Source organism: Aquarana catesbeiana, linkage group LG13 (assembly GCF_042186555.1).
Source record: "Aquarana catesbeiana isolate 2022-GZ linkage group LG13, ASM4218655v1, whole genome shotgun sequence".
In the NCBI taxonomy this organism is placed as follows: domain Eukaryota; kingdom Metazoa; phylum Chordata; class Amphibia; order Anura; family Ranidae; genus Aquarana; species Aquarana catesbeiana.
Genome location: NC_133336.1, coordinates 236,538,416 through 236,562,150, shown reverse-complemented (window position 1 = coordinate 236,562,150; position 23,735 = coordinate 236,538,416). Strand labels below are relative to the sequence as shown.

The window sequence follows — 23,735 nt, the reverse complement described above, 5'->3', positions numbered from 1 at the left end:
GGGGGGGGGCGGGTCGGTGTAAATGGGGGAGGGGGGGGGGAACGGGTCGGTGTAAATAGGGGGAGGGGGTCGGTGTAAATGGGGGGAGGGGGTCGGTGTAAATGGGGGAGGGGGAGCGGGTCGGTGTAAATGGGGGGAGGGGGAGCGGGTCGGTGTAAATGGGGGGAGGGGGGGGAGCGGGTCGGTGTAAATGGGGGGAGGGGGGGAGCGGGTCGGTGTAAATGGGGGGAGGGGGGCAGGTTGGTGTAAATGGGGGAGGGGGGGGCAGGTTGGTGTAAATGGGGGAGGGGGGGGCAGGTTGGTGTAAATTGGGGATGGGGAGCGGGTCGGTGTAAATTGGGGATGGGGAGCGGGTCGGTGTAAATGGGGGGAGGGGGAGCGGGTCGGTGTAAATGGGGGGAGGGGGAGGGGGAGCGGGTCGGTGTAAATGGGGGGAGGGGGAGCGGGTCGGTGTAAATGGGGGGGGGGGGAGCGGGTCGGTGTAAATGGGGGGGGGGGGGAGCGGGTCGGTGTAAATGGGGGAGGGGGGGGGAACGGGTCGGTGTAAATAGGGGGAGGGGGTCGGTGTAAATGGGGGGGGGGGGAGCGGGTCGGTGTAAATGGGGGAGGGGGGGAGCGGGTCGGTGTAAATGGGGGGAGGGGGGGAGCGGGTCGGTGTAAATGGGGGAGGGGGGGCAGGTTGGTGTAAATGGGGGAGGGGGGGGCAGGTTGGTGTAAATTGGGGATGGGGAGCGGGTTGGTGTAAATTGGGGATGGGGAGCGGGTCGGTTTAAATGGGGGGAGGGGGAGCGGGTCGGTATAAATGGGGGGGAGGGGGAGGGGGAGCGGGTCGGTGTAAATGGGGGAGGGGGAGCGGGTCGGTGTAAATGGGGGGGGGGGGGGAGCGGGTCGGTGTAAATGGGGGAGGGGGGGGGGAACGGGTCGGTGTAAATAGGGGGAGGGGGTCGGTGTAAATGGGGGGAGGGGGTCGGTGTAAATGGGGGAGGGGGGGTGGGTTGGTATGAATTGGGGATGGGGAGCGGGTCGGTATAAATTGGGGATGGGGAGCGGGTCGGTATAAATTGGGGATGGGGGGCGGGTTGGTGTAAATGGGGAGGGGAGGGGGGGCAGGTAGGTATAAATAGGTAAGTGGTGGTTGGTATTGATGGAGGAAGTAGAGCGTGGGAGTGGACAGGTGGGCATAGATGTAGGAAGGGGTAGAAGAAGGAGGAGGAGGGGATAGAAGGGGGCAGGTGGGTATAGATGGTGGAAGTAGAGTGGGGGGGGGGCACTTGGGAGTAGATGGAGGTGGGGATAGAAGGGGGATAGTTAGGTATAGATGGGGGAGGGGGCAGGAGATAAAGGAGGATGGAGGTGTTGCAGGTGGGTAGAAATGGATTGGGAGGAGGGGCAGGTCTGTATGGAGGGGGCAGAAGGTTTAGAAGTGGAGGGGGGGGGGGTTTCTTGAGGGTAAAGAATGGGGATGGTGGTTATTGATGGGGGAGGGGCAGGTGGGGGGGAAAGACTATAGGAAGGGATAGATGGGTTGGGGGAAGAAGAGGAATAGGAAGGGTAGATGTGGGGGGGGGGGGGGGGGTATTGAAAGGGGTAGAATGGAGAAAGGTGGGTGTAAAGGGGGGGTGCTGAGTATTATAGATGGGGGGGGGGGGGGGGTGCAGGGGAGATAGAGAAAGTATGGGGACGGGTGGCCCATCCAATCAATACTCTGTTTTGTGACCTCCTCCTTTATGTCTCCATACAGAAGCGGAGGGTGGCCGATCTGCTGGCCAGCTACATCCCCGAGGACGAGGCCCTGCTGATGAACAATGGAAGGTGTGTAATCCAGATTGGCCGCCTCCTTCAGGCGTACTTCGATCGCTGAGTAGATCCAGACTTTTCCTTTAAAGGTGAAACCTGGCTACACCCCCTCCCACACTCCTATTGGTCCTTGTGATGTAACGCTTTATTGACCAATAGCAGGACTGTGTGTATGTGGGAGGCGTAGACAATCTATGGAGCTTTGCTCTTAACTTCAGCTCCATCTATGGTTTTGGCGTGCCATTTTCATGGAAGGTAAGCTCCTTCTTTCCCCCCTCACCTTCCAGGACAGCTACTTGAGAGATGATTGGCTCCGCCCTCCACAGGAAACACAAATCAGATACAATTTAAAAGGCCCCTCCCTTTCCTCTGACCCTCAGTTGTTTTGTGTTTCCAGACGCTCCAGGAGCACCAACATGTTTTTTGTTTTCTTAAGGTCTGGTAACTGTGGTTGGTGGACCCCCTTCTCTGGTTTCATCCAGGACTAGTTGTGGCCAAGTCCTGGATGATGGTTTGTACCAGAAGGGTTCCCTATTTCTAAGGGTTACTTGCCTATGTGATTGGTGGCAACTCCCTTCCATTTTTCCCCAGCTCTGCTGTGTGGAACTGTGTCCTCCTAAATGCTTCACTTCAGTGTACCAAGATGGCGTCAGGAGGACTTCCGGTGACGCGGCAAGATGGCCCCAGAACCGGAAGTCACATGACGCACTTCCGGACGCTGACTTTTCTAAAGAAGCATGGCGTGGAGACACTGAGGACATGCTGCAGGGGAATAGTCTGCTAAAAACGCCGTTCTAAGTGCAGTTCTGCGGTACAGCTGCAGTCTTCTCTACGGCCGTTCTCCGCTTGCTTCATGGAGCTTGAGGACAGGTCTGAGGATGGAGCATCCGCTCGTATTGAACCAGCGGCAGCATCCGGGTCCCATACTGCCCCCAAGGTAAGCTCTTGTCTATGGATAGCTCTACAGCAAGGGACTTTTTTTGTATGGAACCTTTTTATTTATGGTCCTTGTTTCTGCTTTTTTTTCTAGGCCAATTCGGTGAAGAAGAAATGCGGGAACTGTAGGGCCAGGCTCTCTGATAGTTATAAAAAACTATTTTGTGAGGATTGTATTTCACCCAGAGCTAGTTCAAAGTCTTCCTCTTTTAAAGAGTTAATTACTTCTATGAAGGAGGTAGTGGACTCCTTTCGGTCACTTAATGACAGGGTTACTAGTCTAGGCTCTTCCTCATCTAGACCCGTAGCCCAAGACCCTTCAACCTCTGCCAGGTCCCTTCCCTTGTTGGTATCTGAGACTATTAGTTTACGCGATGCCTCTGATCTGGAAGAAGGTGAGAATCCAGTTTCTTCATCTGATGAAAAGTCTGCATCCAAGGGGGATACAGGTAGCTAAGTATTCTATCTTTTTCCAGTTGAGGATATTGATGAACTTCTAAAAGCAATATATACCTCGGAGCAGATTGAGATGCCACAACAAGCCCAATCTGTACAGGATAAAATGTATAGGGGCCTACAGGGACGGAAATCAAAAACTTTTCCGGTACACCAGTCACTTAGGGACATGATTCTGTCTGAATGGAGAGAACCTGAAATAAGTTTGTTCCAATCCAGGGGACACAAAAGAAGATTTCCTTTTCAGTCTGAATTCGAGGAGGTTTTCTTTAAGTGTCCTAGATTAGACGCCCCTATGTCACAGGTGTCCAAAAGATCAGATCTTTCTTTTGAAGATTCTGGGGTCCTTAAGGATCATATGGATAGAAAGGCTGACTCATGCTGCATAGGGCCTGGGATGCTTCAGCTTTTTTCTTTAGGTCCGGCGGTAGCATCCACCTGTGTGGCTAGAAATTTAGACGTATGGGTTCAGCGTCTGGATGATCTTCTTGCATCTGACACCCCCAAAGAAGAGATTAGGGAGTCCCTCCCACTTATTGCCAAGTCAGTCGCCTTCTTAGCTGATGCAGCAGCAGATTCAGTGAAATCTGCAGCCAGAGCTTCTGCTCTCATTAATTCAGCTAGGCGAGCTATCTGGCTTAAATCTTGGGAAGGTGACCTTACTTCCAAGAATAAGCTCTGTGGCATTCCCTTCGAAGGCAAACTCTTGTTCGGTTCTTCCTTAGAAGAGGTCTTAGCTCGTTCCTCTGAGAAAAGTAAACGGTTCACTTCTTCCCTTCTTACCCGCCTGCTGAGAGACTAAGAGAGACATGTTAAATTTTATTTCTGTGTGGGAAACAGAGGGAGTTATTTCTCCTGTTCCAGAAATTCAGAAGTTCCGGGGATTTTATTCTCACGTCTTTCTGGTTAAGAAAGCTTCCGACGGCTTTCGTATGGTCATAAATTTAAGCGTCCTGAACAAATACATAGTGTACAGACGTTTCCGAAAGGAGAACATTTATTCGGTAAGGAATCTGTTGTTGCCAAAGGTCTTTATGTTGACCCTGGACCTTCAGGACGCTTATTATTATTATTATTATTATTCAGGATTTATATAGCGCCAACAGTTTACGCAGCGCTTTACAATATAAAAAGGGAGACAATACAGTTATAATACAATATAATACAATAGGATTAAGAGGGCCCTGCTCAGAAGAGCTTACAATCTAATAGATTATCTTCATGTACCAATCTGCCAGAGCCACCGTAGGTTCCTCAGGTTTGCAGTTCTCGTAGGAAATGAGCCATCTCACTGGCTGTTCAATGCCCTTCATTTTGGTCTCTCGGCAGCACCGAGGCCTTTTCGAAAATTGTGGTTGAAGTCATGGCCTTTTTTCGGATTCAAAGTGTATCGATCGTCCCATATCTAGACGATTTTTTTGTTTTTTGCTCGGGACAAGGAGTCCTTTGTTCAAGACCTACAGTTGGTTTTGTGGACTTTTCAAAAATTAGGGTGGAAGGTCAACCAGCAGAAATCTTGCCTGGTACCCTCACAGAGTATTCTTTTCCTGGGTTATCTAATAGACTCTGTTGCCCTAAAGATTTTTCTTCCCGAAGAGAAGATTTTGAAAATTCTTATCTCTGTGCAGGCCTTCAAGCTGCTCCCTCAGACCTCCCTTCGGCGAATCATGCAGTTGCTGGGTCTGATGACTGCGGCCATTCCAGGGGTGCCTTGAGCCCAATTGCACTCCAGACCCCTTCAGGCTTTTCCTTTACTCCATTGGAATCACAGGAAGGATTCTCTGGATCAGCTGGTAAAACTACCAGAAGGGAATTTTCTCGATCTCGCCTGGTGGGAGCAGCGAGAACATCTGCAGAGAGGGAAGGATTGGACACAACATTCCCTGGTCAAGATTAGGGGTTGGGGTGCTCACTCACAGGACTGGCAAGCACAGGGAGCCTGGTTGCCAGAGGAAGCAGGTCGCTCTTCAAATTTCAGAGAACTTCTGGCTGTGAGGAAAGCAATTGTATCTCTAGAAGAGGGGATCTATTCAAAAGACCTATTAATATTTTCAGACAATGCCACAACAGTGGCGTACCTGAACAAGAAAGAGGGCACTCGCTCAGAATCGCTGCTCTCATTATCACAGCAGATTCTGTCCTGGGCGGAGATCTATGTCAATTCAGTAAGGGCAGTCCACATCAAGGGGTCAGAAAATATGCTGGCGGACTATTTGAGCAGGGTGAGCATCAGTTCCAGCGGTTGGGAACTACATCAAGGCACGTTCCAGAAGGTGGTGCTAAGATGGGGTCTCCCCACAGTGGATCTTTTTGCCTCCAGTCTCAACAGGAAACTGCCAGCGTTCTCTCTAGAGAGAAAAACAGAGTCCTTGGGGACGGATGCACTGTCCTTCCCGTGGGACTTCACTCTGGCTTATGCCTTCCCTCCTTTTCCCCTCTTACCCCTAGTGGTTCGGAAAATTATTCAGGACCGGGCAGAAGTTGTTCTGATTGCCCCCTGGTGGCCCAGGAGGAGTTGGTTCTCCTCTCTGAAGGCCCTATCTGTGTATCCTCCCTGGCCCCTACCAGTTCGGAAGGATCTGCACCATCAGGGACCTGGGTTACACCCAAACCCTCAGACCTTCCATTTGACGGCCTGGAGGCTGAGCAGCGCATCCTAGAGTTAAAGGGATGTTCAGAGAGGGTTATTCAAACTATCCTGGACAGCCTTAAGTTGGTCACGAGAAGAATCTATGGGAAAGTTTGGAAAACTTTTATTTCCTGGCAAAGGAAAGCTGGTTTAGATTCTTTTTCCACTCCCTGTATATTGGATTTTTTGCAGGGGGAGTGGAAAAGGGACTCTCTGTCAGCACCCTTAGGGTTCAGATTGCTGCCCTATCTTTGTTTACAGAGAGAAGATTAGCAGAAGATCCCTTAGTCAAGAGGTTCCTTTCAGCCAGATCTAGACATACTCCCAGGGTTATCAAACATGTTCCTCCCTGGGATCTGTCGTTGGTATTAAATGCACTAACAAGGGCTCCTTTTGAGCCTTTGCATGAGATTTCCCTGAAAATTTCTTTGAAGTTATCCTTCCTTTTTGGCTATTATGTCAGGGAGAAGGATTTCTGGTCTCGAGTCTCTTTCCTGTAAAGACCCCTTCCTGAGGATTCTAGAGGACAGGGTAGTGATTAGACCTGATCCTTTCTATTTATCCAAAGTTTCTTCCAACTTTCATAGGTCCCAGGAGATAGTCCTTCCTAGTTTCTGCACCTCTCCCAAAAATGCGGAAGAGGAAAGGTTTGGTCTTTTAGACGAAAAGAGATGTCTTCTGCTTTATCTAGAAAAGACCGGTGGTTTTAGGAGTTCCTCCCAACTGTTGGTTTTATTCAGTGGCCCCAAGAAAGGGTCCAAAGCATCTAAAAGTTCTATTGCTAGGTGGATTAGGGGAGCTATCTGTGAGGCATATAAAGGTCACACCCCTCCTGCTAGAATTAGGGCCCATTCAAGGAGATCCATGGTCACATCATGGGCAGAAAGAGCAGGAGCTTCATGAGAAGAAATCTCTAAAGCTGCCGTCTGGTCCTCCTATCATGCATTTGTCAAGCATTATAGAGTTCAGATGCTTTCCAGCCAGGACCTTTCCTTTGGTAATTAAGTGCTTCAGGCTGTCGTCCCTCCCTAAGGTATTAAATCTTGCTTCTCCTCTCAAGTAGCTGTCCTGGAAGGTGAGGGGGGAAAACCCCGTTAGACTTACCGGTAACGGTTTTTCCAGGAACCTTCCAGGACAGCGTCTATATTCCCACCCTATTCTATTTTTTTCACTGGTCGACCATGTTTACCTGGTGGTGGTGTGTTTTATGGTTTCTGTTTTTTTCCTCTGCCAAGTGCATCTTTGGTGGAGGTTAATTGATCTTCTAAACAACTGAGGGTCAGAGGAAAGGGAGGGGCTTTTTAAATTGTATCTGATTTGTGTTTCCTGTGGATGGCGAAGCCAATTATCACTCAAGTAGCTGTCCTGGAAGGTTCCTGGAAATACTGTTACCGCTAAGTCTAACAGGGTTTTTTTTTTTTCAGTGATCTGCTCAGATTTAATTGGCACGACCTGGAACAGGTTAAACTTAAAGAAGAACGCCGGGCAGTATAAACACAGCCAATGGGTGCACATTATCTTGGGTCCTGTGCTCTTTGGACTCTGGACTCTTGTATTTCCTGCAGTCTTACCGGCAGCTGAGGCCAATTTTCTAATCATCATAACCATTAGATGGAGGAAGGGGGTCATTGCTGTGGGGAAGTGCATTGTGTGTAATGGTTACTAATTGCCTGCAATGCAGAAGATCTTTTTTCTAAAATGTTTCTGGACGTTTGCTAGTGCCGCATTTTAAATATATAAAAAAAACTGACCTCATCATGTGATGTCATTACAGGTACGCCTGCACAGTGTGTCACCACAGGCCTGTCTTTGACACGATAGACATGCTCTCCATCCATCGCAATGGGAAGAAACACACAGCCAGTGAGTGCCCAAATACACAGCTTGTTCCTCAGGGGAGGGAAATTTTGGATTGGCCCATATGCATGCTTGTTCCTCATAGGCGTGTCCTGTAACCTCAGGGGAGGAAACTTGGGGTGAGGCATATACAGCCCATTCCTCATAGACGTGTCCTGTAACCTCATGGGAAGGGAAATTGGAATCACACATAAACACAGCCCATTTCTCATAGGCATGTCCTATAAACTCAGGGGAGGGAGATTGGAGTTACACATAAACCTAGTCCATTTCTCATGGTCATGTCCTGTAACCTCGGGGGAAGAAACTCAGGGTGACGCATATACACAGCCCATTCCTTGTGGGAGGGAAATAGGAATCACACATAAACACAGCCTATTCCTCATAGATGTGTCCTGTAACCTCATGGGAGGGAAATTGGAGTCACACATAAAACACAGTCCGTTCTTCATGGGTGTGTCCTGTAAACACATGGGGAGGAAACTTAGGGTGACGCACACACAGCCCATTCCTCATAGGCATGTCCTGTAACCTCATGGGAGGGAAATTGAAGTCACGCATATACACAGCCCATTCCTCAGGCGTGTTCTGTAACCTCAGGGGAGGGAGATTGGAGTTACACATAAACCTAGCCCATTTCTCATGGGCATGTCCTGTAACCTCGGAGGAAGAAACTTAGGGTGACGCATATACACAGCCCATTCCTTGTGCGAGGGAAATTGGAGTCACGAATATACACAGCCCATTCCTCATAGGCGTGTCCTGTAACCTCATGGGAAGGGAAATTGGAGTCACACATAAACACAGTCCATTCTTCATGGGTGTGTCCTGTAAACGCATCTCTTCTGCAGGTCTGCAAAGTTTGTACGGGAAGAAGATGGAGCTCAGGAATGAGGTGCAGAAACGCAAACACCAGGAGTACGTCCGAGCAGAGGAGGCCGGAGAGCAGGTTGTGTGATGCTTCTGACATGGGGAGGGCAAAGCAGCAGGTTCCTATTTATCAATGACCTCACCAGATGCACATGTGGTATCTCACAAAAGTGAGTACACCCCTCACATTTTTGTAAATATTTTATTATATCTTTTCATGTGACAACACTGAAGAAATGACACTTTCCTACAATGTAAATTAGTGAGTGTACAGCTTGTATAATAGTGTAAATTTGCTGTCCCCTCAAAATAACTCAACACACAGCCATTAATGTCTAAACCGCTGGCAACAAAAGTGAGTACACCCCTAAGTGAAAATGTCCAAATTGGGCCCAAAGTGTCAATATTTTGTGTGGCCGCCATTATTTTCCAGCACTACCTTAACCCTCTTGGGCATGGAGTTCACCAGAGCTTCACAGGTTGGCACTGGAGTCCTCTTCCACTCCTCCATGACGACATCACTGAGCTGGTGGATGTTAGAGACCTTGTGCTCCTCCACCTTCCATTTTAGGATGTCCCACAGATGCTTAGTAGGGTTTAGGTCTGGAGACATGCTTGGCCAGTCCATCACCTTTACCCTCAGCTTCTTTAGCAAGGCAGTGGTCGTCTTGGAGGTGTGTTTGGGGTCGTTATCATGTTGGAATACTGCCCTGCGGCCCAGTCTATGAAGGAAGGGGATCATGCTCTGCTTCAGTATGTCACAGTACATGTTGACATTCATGGTTCCCTCAATGATCTGTAGCTCCCCAGTGTCGGCAGCACTCATGCAGCCCCAGACCATGACACTCCCACCACCATGCTTGACTGTAGACAAGACACACTTGTCTTTGTACTCCTCACCTGGTTGCCCCCACACACGCTTGACACCATCTGAACCAAATAAGTTTATCTTGGTCTCATCAGACCACAGGACATGGTTCCAGTAATCCATGTCCTTAGTCTGCTTGTCTTCAGTAAACTGTTTGCGGTCTTTCTTGTGCACCATCTTTAGAAGAGTCTTCCTTCTGGGACGACAGCCGTGCAGACCAATTTGATGCAGTGTGCGGCGTATGGTCTGAGCACTGACAGGCTGACCCCCCCCCCCCCCCCCACCCCTTCAACCTCTGCAGCAATGCTGGCAGCACTCATATGTCTATTTCCCAAAGACAACCTCTGGATATGACACTGAGCACGTGTACTCAACTTCTTTGGTCCACCATTGTGAGGCCTGTTCTGAGTGGAACCTGTCCTGTTAAACCGCTGTATGGTCTTGGCCACCGTACTGCAGATCAGTTTCAGGGTCTTGGCAATCTTATAGCCTAGGCCATCTTTATGTAGAGTAACCATTTTTTTTTTTTTTTTTTTTTTCATTTCCTCAGAGAGTTCTTTGCCACGAGGTTGAATTTCCAGTGACCAGTATGAGAGAGTGAGAGCGATAACACCAAATTTAACACACCTGCTCCCCATTCAGACCTGAGACCTTGTAACACTAACGAGTCACATGACATCGGGGAGGGAAAATGGCTAATTGTGCCCAATTTGGATATTTTCACTTAGGGGTGTACTCACTTTTGTTGCCAGCGGTCATTTCTTCAGTGTTGTCACATGAAAACACTATAAAAACACTATGAATAAAATATTTACAAAAATGTGAGATACTGTGTGTGTGTGTGTGTGTGTGTGTGTGTGTGTGTGTGTGTGTGTGTGTATGTATGTGTATATAGATGTAATATGTGTGTGTGTATATTATACAGTAATTTATTTTTTTATTAAAATATACACAGAGTTATCAATGCATACATACATTTCAATACACTTCAAGCTGCCAACTTCAATAAATGACATGACCAAAGATTGGTGGGGGTGTGGCCTGACAACATCCCAAGATGGAGTGTTTATATTGGGGTAGCCCATCCCCACTAGTCGTGGCATCTATGTGGTGGGCATTGCTTGGGTTCAGTTTTGGCCACTCTTGGGACGTAGTGTTGTCAGCCATCGGTCTCCCGGGTATAGCGGGGGTGTTATTTCTTGTGTCCAGTGGTCGTACACCACTCTGATGCAGAAGGAAGCAAAAACCCTCCAGCTGTATCTCTACACAATGTTCTCCTAATGAGCTCATCCTGTGTAGACGCAGCATTCCATAGACTCTGATGAGAACTGCTCTGAGATGTCAGCTTAGACTGTAATAATCTTATTCCATCTCTCCATTCAGCTACCCAAGGGCCCGGCCCCGCTTCTTGCCCAGACCAGGAGGATCGCCCATCATGCTTTGCTAAAGTCCGCCCCCTACAACAGCTGCTGCTCACGCAAAAGGTAAAATGAACCATATACAAGTATTTTATATTTTGCTGTATCTCAGTCCCGTTTCCTGTCTCCAGTCTTGAAATTTAACCCCCTCTACCACCGCCTAACACATGCAGCAAAAGGGTGGGCTTTAATGCCCACCTGCCACACATATGCGCCACAGGGCGGCTGATAATTCGCACTCTCGGCACACAGACCGAGCTGTGAAAGACAGTTCTTGGTCCCTGCTCTTTTTTTTTTTTTTTCTTTGTCATTTTGGATAAAGTAGGGAAACATTAGAAGCCCCGATGAAATAGATTTTATGTCCAATAGGGGAGATGTTTCTTCACTTCCTGTTCAGAAGACAGCAGGAAATGAGAAGAAATCTCTTCAATATAAGGGGAAATCTGCTCTTATAAATAGGCACTGGAAGTGGTGTGCCCATTGAGAGATTTCCTCTCTATTCCTGTTCTGGTGACAATAGTAACATTTGGATTTCCTACTTTCAGTAACAGGAGTCTCCAGGACGTGTGGTAATATTATCATGTGTATAGTTTAAAGTCTAAAGTCAAACCTATTTTTAGGATAAAGTAAGAAGGGGTTAGAACCCCTGTGAGGTTTTGTTTTTTTTTAATTGCGGTCTGTGTTCCCGCCTAGGTGATTCATATCTGTATTTGCCCTAGTGACCATTACATACGGATTATAATGGAAATCCAGAATGATATAGTTGTCACCAGAAAAGGAAATGAGGTAATATCTAGTTCTGGTGATGACTACCTAAAGGGCTCATGCACATAGACACCTCCCTCCTTACATTATAAATGTGCTGCTGTATTTTGATGCCGGCAGCCCCTGGTGCAGCACAGCCGCCCATAGACATGAATAAGTGCAGGTGGCTGCCTCCATACAGACGCAAGTCTCCCAGCAGAGACAGTTTACACGCATGCGCCACTTTACACAAACTTTACCCTTTTTTATTAGTGAGAGTGAATAATATTTGGTGTCTGTGGGAGTGGCATCAGATTTTACTTTAACTGGTAATTGTGCAGTCATGCAACGCTGTACCCAAACTAAATTTTATATATTTTTTTTATTCACACAAATAGAGCTTTTCTTTTGGTGGTATTTGGCCACAACTGCGTTTTTTTTTTTTTTTTTAATATATAAATTAAAAAAGGCCGGATATATATATATTTTTTTTTTTTTTTTTTTTAAATAAAACGCCCACCAATGCGGCCTCACCAGTGCTCACCAGTCCCTACCAGTGCGGCCTTACCAGTGCGGCCTCACCAGCCCCCACCAGTGTGGACTCACCAGCGCTCATCAGTTAAAAACAAAAACAGTTACTTATTTTCAAAGTTTTATAACTGAAACTACGATTTATGACTTTATGCTGTAATACTTCCTGGTTCACCTTCCTCCTTACAGGCCGGGAGATGCTGGTAAGGAGATTGGCTCCCCAGAACTTAGTGCCCCTCCCCCTTCATCACTGATGTCACATACTAGCCAATTGGTCAGCGAATGGCCGGGACCACAAGAGGCTGCAGCCGTGCAGTCAGAGCCAGCTGGCCGCTCTAGAGGTGAGTGCCGATAAAGGGAGAGTATGTATTGCATATGATGTACGTTTATATGTTACAAAATAATAATTATATGGCAACAAAAGAAATTACAGAAATGTGACGAGTGTACTCACTTTTGTGAGGTACTGTGTGTGTTTGTGTGTATAATTTATTTGTTATTTTTGGTAAAGGTGAAACCATTCAATTCTCAGGCATCTAATAAAGCTCTGGTCTCTTTCTCCATGTATTTGGCTTTCAGTTGTCCTGTAAGAAGCCCCCTTTGTGTACAGAGCTCAATGAGCCATCAGTGCAGTTTCAATCAGACATGGGAGCTGCAAAGCAAGCTGCGTTTACTGTTTAATCAGTCAGACATTTCTAATCTGTATTCGTTAATTCTCTCCATACAGGTCCTGAAACCAAGAAACGTGTCCGGCGGAAGAAGAAGAAGGATCGGAAATGTCCGGGGAAGGGGGAGGAGCCACCCAGCGATGAGCCAGAAAAAAAGCGGGAGATGGATCACTACCTGCATCTGCGGAGGTGAGCGATGGATGCCCCATTGCTGGGAATTCGGGGAAATTTTCATCTATCCTTTTTTTTTTTTTTTTTTTTTTTTTTTTTTTTTTTTTTTTGTCTGTGCTGACAGTACTCTTCATTAAAATGTGAAATAAATTCTTGAGATGGGAGCACTGAAAGCCCAAGCAGTGTTATCAGCCCTGCCCTTTTCCCCTCTGTGGGCTACAGAACATGTCCTTATATTAAGGAAATGAGAAGAGGGGGTGGAGTTCTGTAGCCCTTCAGAAGAGAACTAGACTGGGATGACAACACTATTTTGGATTTCAGTTCAGCGGAGGCTGAGTTGTCAGCTCACTATAGGAAGTTAGGAGCTTGCTGGATTTCTGGCAGATCAACAGGTATTTTTCTGTACTTTAGCGTTTTTAAAGAGACAAAAGATGGGGAAATGTGTTTGTACTTCAGTGAGGTACTTATTTATTTATTTTTTATTTTTGCCCAGACATACCCTTTAAAGTGTTACTAAACCCACAACAGTAAAATCAGTCTTTATATGCAGTAAAGCATGCTTGTTATACTTACTGTGGAACCTAAGGGGTTAATCCTCCACAAGGCTGTTTAATCCTGTCTTCTCTGATCCTCTCCTTCTTCCGCTGTCCCCAATCCATCTGCTGATAGTACAGAGCCTTGGGGACACTCTGCACATGCTCAGTTTGGTGTGTATTGCTAGAGAGTTTGTTTTTTCTTGGGAGGGGTGCATGTGATCAGCACAGGGCCAATCAGCACTCTCCAGACAGAGGGTCAGGGGTCCTGCAGCCTCATAAGACAGTCAGGGGAGAATGAAAACTCCTACAAGCTTTAACCAGACACTGATAGAAGTCACAAGACTGCTATATACTGCTGATGAGAAAAAGTATTTATCAGTTTATATTTACTAAAACAATTGCATTTCCATGTCCTGTGTACTGTGGGAGATCAGATATAGTGAATGCAGAGTCCTGGGTTTAGTAACACTTTAAGAGATCCTTAGACAGCACTGAATCCTAATCTGCTTAGTTGTCCCAGGTCAGGGAATCTGAAAGCATTGATGGGTAATAGGAAAGGCAGCCAGGCACCTGACATTTTCAGAAGGTCTGCAGCCTGCCCATTTTTCTCAATATAGGTATCCTTTATCTATATACTGATACTATACTGTATGTAGTTATTCTCTTTTTCCTTTCCTCCACAGCGCTGGCTGGATTCCTGATGGCAGCGGGAAGTGGGTGAAGGATGAAAACGTGGAATTTGACTCCGACGAAGAAGAGCCGCCACCAATGCCGCCTCCATGACACCGCCATATTGTCAGGTCATGTGATTTTATATCTGTTATACAGATGGGAGTTCCAGGCACAGTTGGCTCTCTATTATAGAGGGAGTTTTTCTTATCTGAAAATGCGAAGATGTCTTCAATGTAAATAACCAACCAGAGACTAACGACTGTCTCAAGTTCCCTTTTATATTGATGGTAAAAAAAATTGGCAGTTTGTGACCAATACTAATAAGGTCCACAATTAGTGAGACCAATAATAAACTTTTCTTATCAATGTCTTGACTTGACTGGCAGTTCTTCACTCCTCCTACTAGGGGGCGCCTTGTAATCAGGAATTTGGTGCAGTTAACCACTTCAGCCCCGGCAGGCTTCACCCCCTTCCTGACCAGGCCATTTTTTATTTTTTTTTGCGATTCGGCACTGCGTCACTTTAACTGACATTTGCGCGGTCGTGCAACGTTGTACCCCAAATAAAATCGGTGTCCCCCCCCCCCCCTATAAATAGAGCTTCCTTTTGGTGGTATTTGATCACCTCTGCGGTTTTTACTTTTTTGCACTATAAACAAAACAAAAAAAAGTCCATCAATTTTGAAAACAAAAAAAATATTTTTTACTTTCTGCTATAAAACCCATCCAATAAAAAAAAAAATGTAAAAAATCGAATTTCATCATCAATTTAGGCCGATATGTATTCTGCTACATATTTTTGGTTAAAAAAAATAATCCCAATACGTGTATATTGATTGGTTTGCTCAAAAGTTATAGCGTCTACAATAGGGGTAGGCAAACTCGGCCCTACAGCTGTTTTTTGAAATGACAAGTCCCATGAGACATTGCAAGACCCTGACAATCACAGGCATGACCCCCTAGAGGCAGAGGCATGATGGGATTTGTAGTTTCACCATAGCTGGAGTGCCGTGGTTGCCTGCTCCTGGCCTACAATCTATGGGATATATTTATGGCATTTTTATTTTTACTAGTAATGGCAGCAAATAGCGTGTGTGTGTTGTTTTTTTGTTTTTTGTTTTTTTTTCAGGACTGCAACATTGCGGCGGACAAATCGGACATTAAGTGACACTTTTAAATGCACTCTCACTGTACTAATGACACTGGCAGGGAAGTGGTAAACATCAGGGGCGATCAAAGGGTTAAATGTGTTCCCCAGGAGTGATTTCTAACTGTGTGGGGGATGGGCTTAACTGGAGGAAAACGGAGATCCAAGTTTCTGCTTGGCAGAAACACAAGACCTCCATTTTCCTCTCTGACAGAATGGCGGTCCACCTCCTCCTCCTGTCAACGATCAGCGGATCCCGGCAGACATCGCGTCCGGACCCGCTGATTGACTTCCACTGTGTCCAATCTCAGCCGGAGTGGGTCGCCGGCACCCCAGACCCGGAAGAAGACGCAACGTACAGGTACGTTGTTTCACGCAGCCGGGCCGCCCTGCTGGAGGAAATGTGCGGAAGTGGTTAAATGATCTGGATGTGCATCTGTTCATCACTGACTGTATCAGATTGTTGACACATTACAATATACAGTACAACACATTAAAGTGGACTCAAAATCAAAAATGGAAAATTTGGTATTGTTTTATGGAAATGTTAATTGTATCTTAGGAGTATCCTGAAATAAAATCTACCTTTTTTGTTCTGAATTCCAATTGAAAAATAACAGTGTGCTTCCTGTGCCTAGGCACGCCTGTTCTGCCGCCTCATTGTTGTATACCTGCAGTGGGAGATCTAAGACACTGCCGCCTCTGACTTCTATGATGATGTCACTCCTGTGCCGCTCATTGTTCTCCTTGCTGGAGAGGAAGTCATACCTGAGGTCCGGCAGTGCAAGGATCTCCTTGCTTCAGCTTCATTCAGTCTCGGGATCTGTGCTTCCGCCATCTCTTCTGCTTCTTCCTAAAATCCTCGCCCACCTGTCCTGAGTTGGGCAGCAATGACCTGAAGAAGCGAAGCCTAACCTCTACCAAGAACAAGGCATGGCAAGTCATTAATGAGGAAAAGATCAGCTGCATGGAGACCACGGGTAATACCAGGGACTAGTTCTTTGCACTCTGCTATTCTTTTGGGGCAGTTTCCAGAGTTCAGGTCCTCTTTAAAGTCTGCTATTTGCTTTGTATTAATGGAGGATATCTCGGAAGAATAATTATTTGCCTACTACCTATTCATCTGTTTAACTCCTATTCATCTGTTTAACATTTTACAATAACGGCTTATTGTAAAATGAGGACTGAGACATTTGCCGTTCTGGGTGGATGTCATCTGATGTCCCCCCAATGCGTGCGTGACGCTCGCCCCATGGACGGTGCTGCGGCGCAATCTGTCACCAGCTGTGGCCATTGGCCACAGCTGAAGACAGGTCACTGTACCATGTGATCGCTGTGACCGATCACATGACAATTGTACATTGTGTACTATTGTGTTGATCCTTGTGATTGATCACATGGTACAGACAGGGCCAATCATAACTCTGTCCTGGTACCTGTGCCGGTACCATGTGATCGCTGTGACCAATCACAGCAGATCACATGACAATTGAACACTGTGTACTATTGTGTTGATCCTTGTGATTGGTCACAGTGATCACATGGTACAGACAGGGCCAATCATAACCCATCTGCACCATGTGATTAACTGTGGCTAATCACAGCTAATCACAATAGTACACACTAAGTGAATTTGATTTCATTCAGTAAAAAATAGTCGCTTATAACAGTTAGTATCGCTGTTATAAGCAATCATAACGTGTAAAAAAAAAAAAAAAAAAAAAAAAAAAAATGTAAAAGAAAAATCCTGATCATTTCCCCAGAGTAGTACAGTGTTACTATGGTAACACGATTGCTCTGGTCACAGTGTGTACAAAAAAAAATGAAAAAATTGTAAGCAAGCAAAAAAAAAAAAAAAAAAAAGACGTCTTTTTTTTAATTTTTTTTTCATACTGTCACCAGTCAGTGTCCCGCACCAGTTATATGATCATGCTGTAGTGCACTATTGATGACAGTATTTAAAAAAAAATATTTGTGGGGAAAAAAAACACCTTTTTTAAACAAATTTTTCATTATTTCTTCATTTTCCAAAAGATTGTGACAAAATGACAACTTCAAAAAACTCACCATGCCTCTTACTAAATAAAAAACTTTTTGTTAAAAAAAAAAAAAAAATACCTTGGACTGTCTACTTTCCAAAAAGGGGTCATTTGGGGGTTATTTGTACTGTCCTGGCTTTTTCATGCCACCCATACCACCATAGTTTTTGGACCCTATAACTTTCCTATATACTAAATAATAAACACTGAATTTGGGTTATTTTCACCAAAGAAATGTAGCAGAATACATTTTCGCCTAAATGTTATGAAGAGAGGATTTTCTGTCTTCTTCCTCCTTCTTCTTCTTTATTTTTTTTGCTAAAAAAAAAAAAAAACCCAGTGGTGATTTTACATACCATCAAAAGAAAGTTCTATTTGTGGAGGGAAAAAATGATAAAAATGTCTTATGGGTACTGTGTTGCATGACCGCGCAAAGGAAACGCGCACAGATATTCCTGCCCCGCATTCTAGTGTGAGCCTAAGAGCCCTTGCACACTGGGGCGGCGTCGGCGGTAAAACGCCGCTATTATTAGCGGCGTTTCACCGTCGGTATGCGGCCGCTAGCGGGGTGGTTTTACCCCCCCCCCCCCCGCTAGTGGGCGAGAAAGGGTTAAATACCACCGCAAAGCGCCTCTGCAGTATAGCCGCGCCGTCCCATTGATTTCAATGGGCAGGAGCGGTAAAGGAGCGGTATACACACCGCTCCTTCACCGCTCCGAAGATGCTGCTGGCAGGACTTTTTTTTTACCAGCCAGCGCATCGCTCCAGTGTGCAAGCCCTCGGGGCTTTCACACTGGAATGAAAGCAGCGGCACTTTCGGGGCGGTTTGCAGGCGCTATTATTAGCGCAATAGCGCCTGCAAACCGCCCCAGTGTGCAAGGGCTCTAAGCTAAGGGTAGATAAATCAACCTGACAAGTTTTTAAAACAAAACAAAAAAAAAAAAAAACGAAAACATTATTTTGTGCTTTGATCATTGGTGTGTTATTATTTATTTTTTTTTCATAATATTTTATTGAAAAGTTTAACAGAGTTTATTACAAAACAAAGTACAATATTGATCTTTTGTTATAAAAGAGAAAAAAAGAAAAACCAATCCAGAAATAGCCCCCAAATATGGCCCTATACAGCCCCTCTGCAAGCAAATATAACTACCGTATATACTCGAGTATAAGCCGACCCGAATATAAGCCGAGGCACCTAATTTTACCACAAAAAAAACTGGGAAAACTTATCGCCTCGAGTATAAGCCTAGGACAAGAAATGCGCAGCTACTGTAAGTGGAAAAGAGGGTCAACAATGCCCGTTTGCAACCTCACTGTGCCCATTTGCAGCCATAGGTCCCCTGAACTTTAAACTCCGTAGTTTAAATTCCCAAATTTTCCCGTCACTGTGGTTGAAAATGAACGTCGACTTGACCCCCACTAACGATTAGAAAATAGAACGAACGTTCTTAAAATGAAATTTTTTTTTTTTTTGAAGGAAGACATTTGATCTCTGAGTCTGATAATATTTATCAGATTCACCCTTTAATAGTATGTACAGTATATCTCTTCTCTAACAGTTTATACAGTATATCTCCTCTAATAGTATGCATCAAATGCACAAGGGCTTATTGTACAAGATGTATCATTTTTCATGTTTTTATTATCCTCTTTGAACACTGTGATATATGATGAACTTTTTTCAATAAATATTATGAATATTATTTTTGTTACTTCTCCATTGTTTCCATGCCTAAAAACTCAGCTTATACTCAAGTATATATGGTATTATCGATACAGTATACATTATATCATCTCAGCACATCCCTAGAAATGCAAGAAAGGATACACAAGACGTATATTGTATGGGAGATGCCCAAACATCCACGATGTGTAGAAGATATAGTAACATTTATCTCAGGCATCGTCCCTTTACACTGGAAATGAACACGGCCGCTTAGTGCTATAAAGTCCCAATGTAAATAAATCATTAACCGATCAATCACTCATTACACCCACACTACCAACGTACCTACAAAGCCAAAAGAAAAAAAGAAAAATAATAGTAATAATAAAGGGGAGGGGGCTAAAGGGTCCCATCCTGCATGGAGAAGAGGGGGAGCCACTGTGCCTCTCCACCAGGGCCATAGGGAGAAAGGCCACTTGGGGCAGTATCGCCCAACAACGCGGATACGCTGCTTGCCTCATGGCTGTCACTACTACACCGCAATGGCAGGAAACCCAAAGGACACGCCCTGTGTACATCGCTCCCCACTGCTGTCATCAGGCTCCTCCCCGAAAACGTTTCGGCCCCCCTTCCGCTGTCTGACCTCTACAGTACCGCAAGTCACCACTTTCCTGCTTTGATCGGTGTTGGTTTAAAAAATTGATTACTGTAGATAAAGAATACATTCTATTCAAATTCTATATAATTTGTTCTGTTGGGAACAACACCAAAATTATGTTTCTGTTGCAAAGCGTTCCAGAGATATTTACCAAGGAAATAAAGGCTTTTTTTTTTAGCTGTGTGCTTTTCCTGTTGTAATGGAACACTAAAAAAAAAAAAAGTTAGTGAAAAAAATATTAAGGGTTAGAAAGAAATCCACGGAATAGTTAAAGAGGTTGTAAACCTCAGACATGAAATATGAACAAAGTGTATTCATCTATAATGTGTACTTGTCTGCATCAAGAGCACTAAATGTCATTTCTGTCTGCTGCCTCCTTCCTTTGCTTTCAGTATGAGTCACTTCTGACAAGTTTTCCTGACCCCAAGAGAAAAATTGTGACAGGAGAGAGGGACCTCCAACACAGCCTGTGATTGACAGCCCCAGCTCTGTTCTTGTGTCCCTTCCCTCCAATCAGCTCTCAGCTTTCCTCGCTGATGTAACTTCAGCACCCCCCCCCACCACCACCACCACCACCACCCTCCACTTCTTTTAAATTCTGCACTTGGAATGGATGTAGAGAAGAGAAGAGAAGTCTGCAGATAAACAGGTACAACTTATGTAGGAGGACTTGGTTCATCTGTGTATCCCCTGATGCCAGGCACTTCACTTTAAGTGGAAGAATGAGTTAATTATGGCTGATTAGGATAAAGGAAGTATTTGCTAAGGGGTTAAAGAGGAGTTCCACCCAAAAGTGCTGCTCCCCCCCCCCCCCCCCCCCTCCGGCGCCACAATTGGCACCTTTCAGGGGGAGGAGGGAATGGGTATCTGTTTTTTGACAGGTACCATCCCCCACTTCCGGGAGAAAGCGCCGTCCCTCGGAAGTTCAGCCCCCCTCCTCTTTCCCCCGCCGCCGGGCCAATTAAAAAGTTCAGCACGCTATGCGCAGTAGGGAAATGGCTGAAGCCAAAAGGCTTCACTGCCGGTTTCCCTTAACACGAATGGCGGCGGCAGCACCCGACAGCCGATCCGAAAATCATCTGGGGTGCCGACATCGCGGGATCCCTGGACAGGTAAGTGTCTATGTATTAAAAGTCAGCAGCTACAATAATTGTAGCTGGTGACTTTAAAAAAAAATTTCCCCAGGCGGAACTCCTCCTTTTTAAATAGAACAATTTAAAAAAAAAAAAAAAACATAAAAGCTTTTACGTTTTTTTTTTGTCTATGCATTGTATAATAAAATAAAAATAATTTTTGCAAGACATTATCACCAAAAGAAAGCCTTGTTGGTCCTAAAATAAAGGATATATGTATTAATCTATAATCCTAAATTATATGTAAACCTTCACCCTGTACAAATAACCCATTCAGTTTAAAATAGAAATAAAAAGCTAAAACATTTGTTTTTAGATATAATAATAATAAAATAAAAAAATTGCTTCATGAATAGGCCCATAGCAGAGATATGGAAAAAACAGAAGCGCCTCTTAAGTGTAGACGTAGAGATTAATTTAATGTTAAAAGCGATAGATTAGCAACTCCTATTTCAAAAGGTATAAGTAGATATATATAATAATCCCTCTCTGGCGAGGAGTCCTCGCCAATCCAGCTAGGGTGTCGCTGCCGCTCCAGGAAGCCGGTGTTCTATCGAATAGTGCCCTCCGTCGAAAAGTGCCCACGCATGCGCCGTACGGAAGGGCACTCCAGCTGATTTCTCGATCAGCTGGCGTGACGTCGCCATAGCGCATATCGTAGGAGGCATCTTTCGATGGGAGATAGCATTTGACGGGCAGAATTGAAAGCTATGCAAACAGCGGAGGGAGACCGTAGTTGTCAGATTGTGCCTCGCTGTCTTCAGGGCACGCTTTGGTGTGTTGAACGGCGGGTTTTGTCTGTGTTGCAATCCGCCCTTAGACCCAGGCTAAACCCGTCGTTCAACGCACCAAACCCGCCCTGTAACACAGACAAAAACCCGACCTTGCGCACACCGTAAACCCACCCCCACAACAGCGAGGCACAATCTGACAAATACGGTCTCCCTCCGCTGCTTGCATAGCTTTCAATTCTGCCCGTCAAATGCTATCTCCCGTCAAAAAAATGCCTCCTCCATGCACTATGACGTCACGCCAGCTGGTCGGAAAAATCAGCTGGAGAGCCCTTCCGTACTGCGCATGCACTTTTCGATGGAGGGCACTATTCGATAGAACATCGGTTAGGAAGGATGGAAGACAGAGACTGAGGTCTCAAGTGCTCGTGGACCGCATCGCTGGGCGTGATGACGTCCCCGGGCCTCGTGCAATGTGTTTCCGAGCATGGGCACTGCTCCGGTGGTAGGATGTTCCTCATGTGATCAAGACCATTGTAGCATCCATAGCCCTGAAGATGGACATGAGTATGGTAAGGGACGGTCCACCACAAGTGTGGGGCCTGCTGGGGAAGCAGAGGATCAGGTACGAAAAAAAACTGCTTTTCCTTTAGACCAGAGATATGCAATTAGCGGACCTCCAGCTGTTGCAAAACTACAAGCTCCATCATGCATCTGCCTCTGGGTGTCATGCTTGTGGCTGTCAGAGTCTTGCTATGCCTCATGGGACTTGTAGTTTTGCCACAGCTGGAGGTCCGCTAATTGCATATCCCTGCTTTAGACCTAAACCATAAAACCTAAAGCTGGAACTCCAGGCAGGTATGAAAAACACACTGGTTTAGGTCTAAAGGAAAAGCCGTTTTTTTTCGTACCTGATCCTCTGCTTCCCCAGCAGGCCCCACACCGGTAGTGGACTGTCCCTCAGCATACTCATGTCCATGTTCATGGGTGCTACAATGGTCTTGATCACGTTAGGAACATCCTATTTTAATACCTGCCTGGAGTTCAGCTTTAGGTTTTATGGGAACGTCTCCTGTTCTTAGTAGCTGGAATGTGCAGGACTTGCAGAGGTTCCTTTATTCAGGGCTGGAGTCTCTTGTCAGTCTCTTAGTTGATGTCCAGTGGGGTGGAATGAGGGTGTGAATATTTTAGTTCATTAGGACGGGACGGTCTCATGGCACAGGTATTATTTTTCCATTGTTCTCATAAGACTGCAGTTGGGTAATTGGGGCTCCGTAGCTTTCAGGAAAGCATCATCGGGAATAAGGGAAATCCAGGAGTCCAGATGACAAGGGGGAGTCAATGCAAAGAGTGAAGTCTACTGATCAATGAAAGTGACCAGGGCTATGAAGGTAGATTGCTTCTGCTCTAGTTAATTGGCAGTTCTGCACACCTAGTGGTGTTTTTCACCTCCGCGAGGCCGAAGATAAAAGTAATACCATCAAAACGATGAAAACAATAAAAAATATCTTAACCATCTGTCTTTCCCAAACTAACTGGTTGTATTTTTCTTGTAGTTCTCTAATCTTCGTATCACTGTCCAGAATGTCACAAAAATCCGTCCGCTCCGACTCTTCTTCTTGTAGGACGGCCACGGGGTCATTATTGTCAACCAGTGAGATGACATGTCCGATCTTCTGGGTCAGCAGGTCTTTGGCCAATTCCAGCTGCTGGAGCTGATTGGGCATTTTTTCCCTCTTAATCATCAACTCTCCCAGAATTTTATTCAATCTCTCCCTCTTGGCCTCCTGGGCATCTCTGAGAGATAAGTGATAATGACCTTCATGAACATTATTTCCGTGGCACTTCCAACATAAACAAGTTCTGTAAATACAGCAATACATGGACAAGTCCAAACCATGTTGTAGACATCTCCTGGTGGTTGGTGGAGCATGGACCTCGGTCAAGGTGTGGTCAGATGATTTGCTGTGCACTCTGACATGGTTTTGGCACAGAGACACGTCACACTGTAGGCACTTCTTGGTGGCCGGCACAGAAGCATGGAGACAGTAAGAACAGAGGACTTTCATTCCTCTCTGTGTCATCTTCATGTTCCAGGAAAAGGGTCCACCACCGTTGCAAAGCCCTTTAGTTAAGTTGAGGGTCCAATATTCACTTTGGCATTCAAAACAAGTGGAAATTCTCACCCTTAATCCTCAGTAGCCAA

At 45.7% G+C, this 23,735-nt stretch overlaps 1 protein-coding gene across 3 annotated transcripts in view; it reads left to right on the top strand.

Annotated features, from left to right (window-relative positions):
- Nucleotides 1–23,735, top strand: part of SCNM1 (sodium channel modifier 1) — a 62,707-nt gene that overhangs the window by 2,045 nt on the left and 36,927 nt on the right. The window contains exons 2-9 of one of the 3 annotated variants that reach the window (XM_073609570.1): nucleotides 1,742–1,812; nucleotides 7,593–7,681; nucleotides 8,527–8,624; nucleotides 10,797–10,897; nucleotides 12,296–12,447; nucleotides 12,834–12,963; nucleotides 14,165–14,281; nucleotides 15,282–15,899. In XM_073609570.1, the coding sequence (XP_073465671.1) occupies nucleotides 1,742–1,812; nucleotides 7,593–7,681; nucleotides 8,527–8,624; nucleotides 10,797–10,897; nucleotides 12,296–12,447; nucleotides 12,834–12,963; nucleotides 14,165–14,264 (741 nt within the window). In that variant the 3' untranslated portion in view covers nucleotides 14,265–14,281; nucleotides 15,282–15,899. Of the gene's footprint in view, nucleotides 1–1,741; nucleotides 1,813–7,592; nucleotides 7,682–8,526; nucleotides 8,625–10,796; nucleotides 10,898–12,295; nucleotides 12,450–12,833; nucleotides 12,964–14,164; nucleotides 15,900–23,735 lie in introns of those variants that run through there. The other 2 variants (XM_073609569.1, XM_073609571.1) reach the window with 2 other exon arrangements.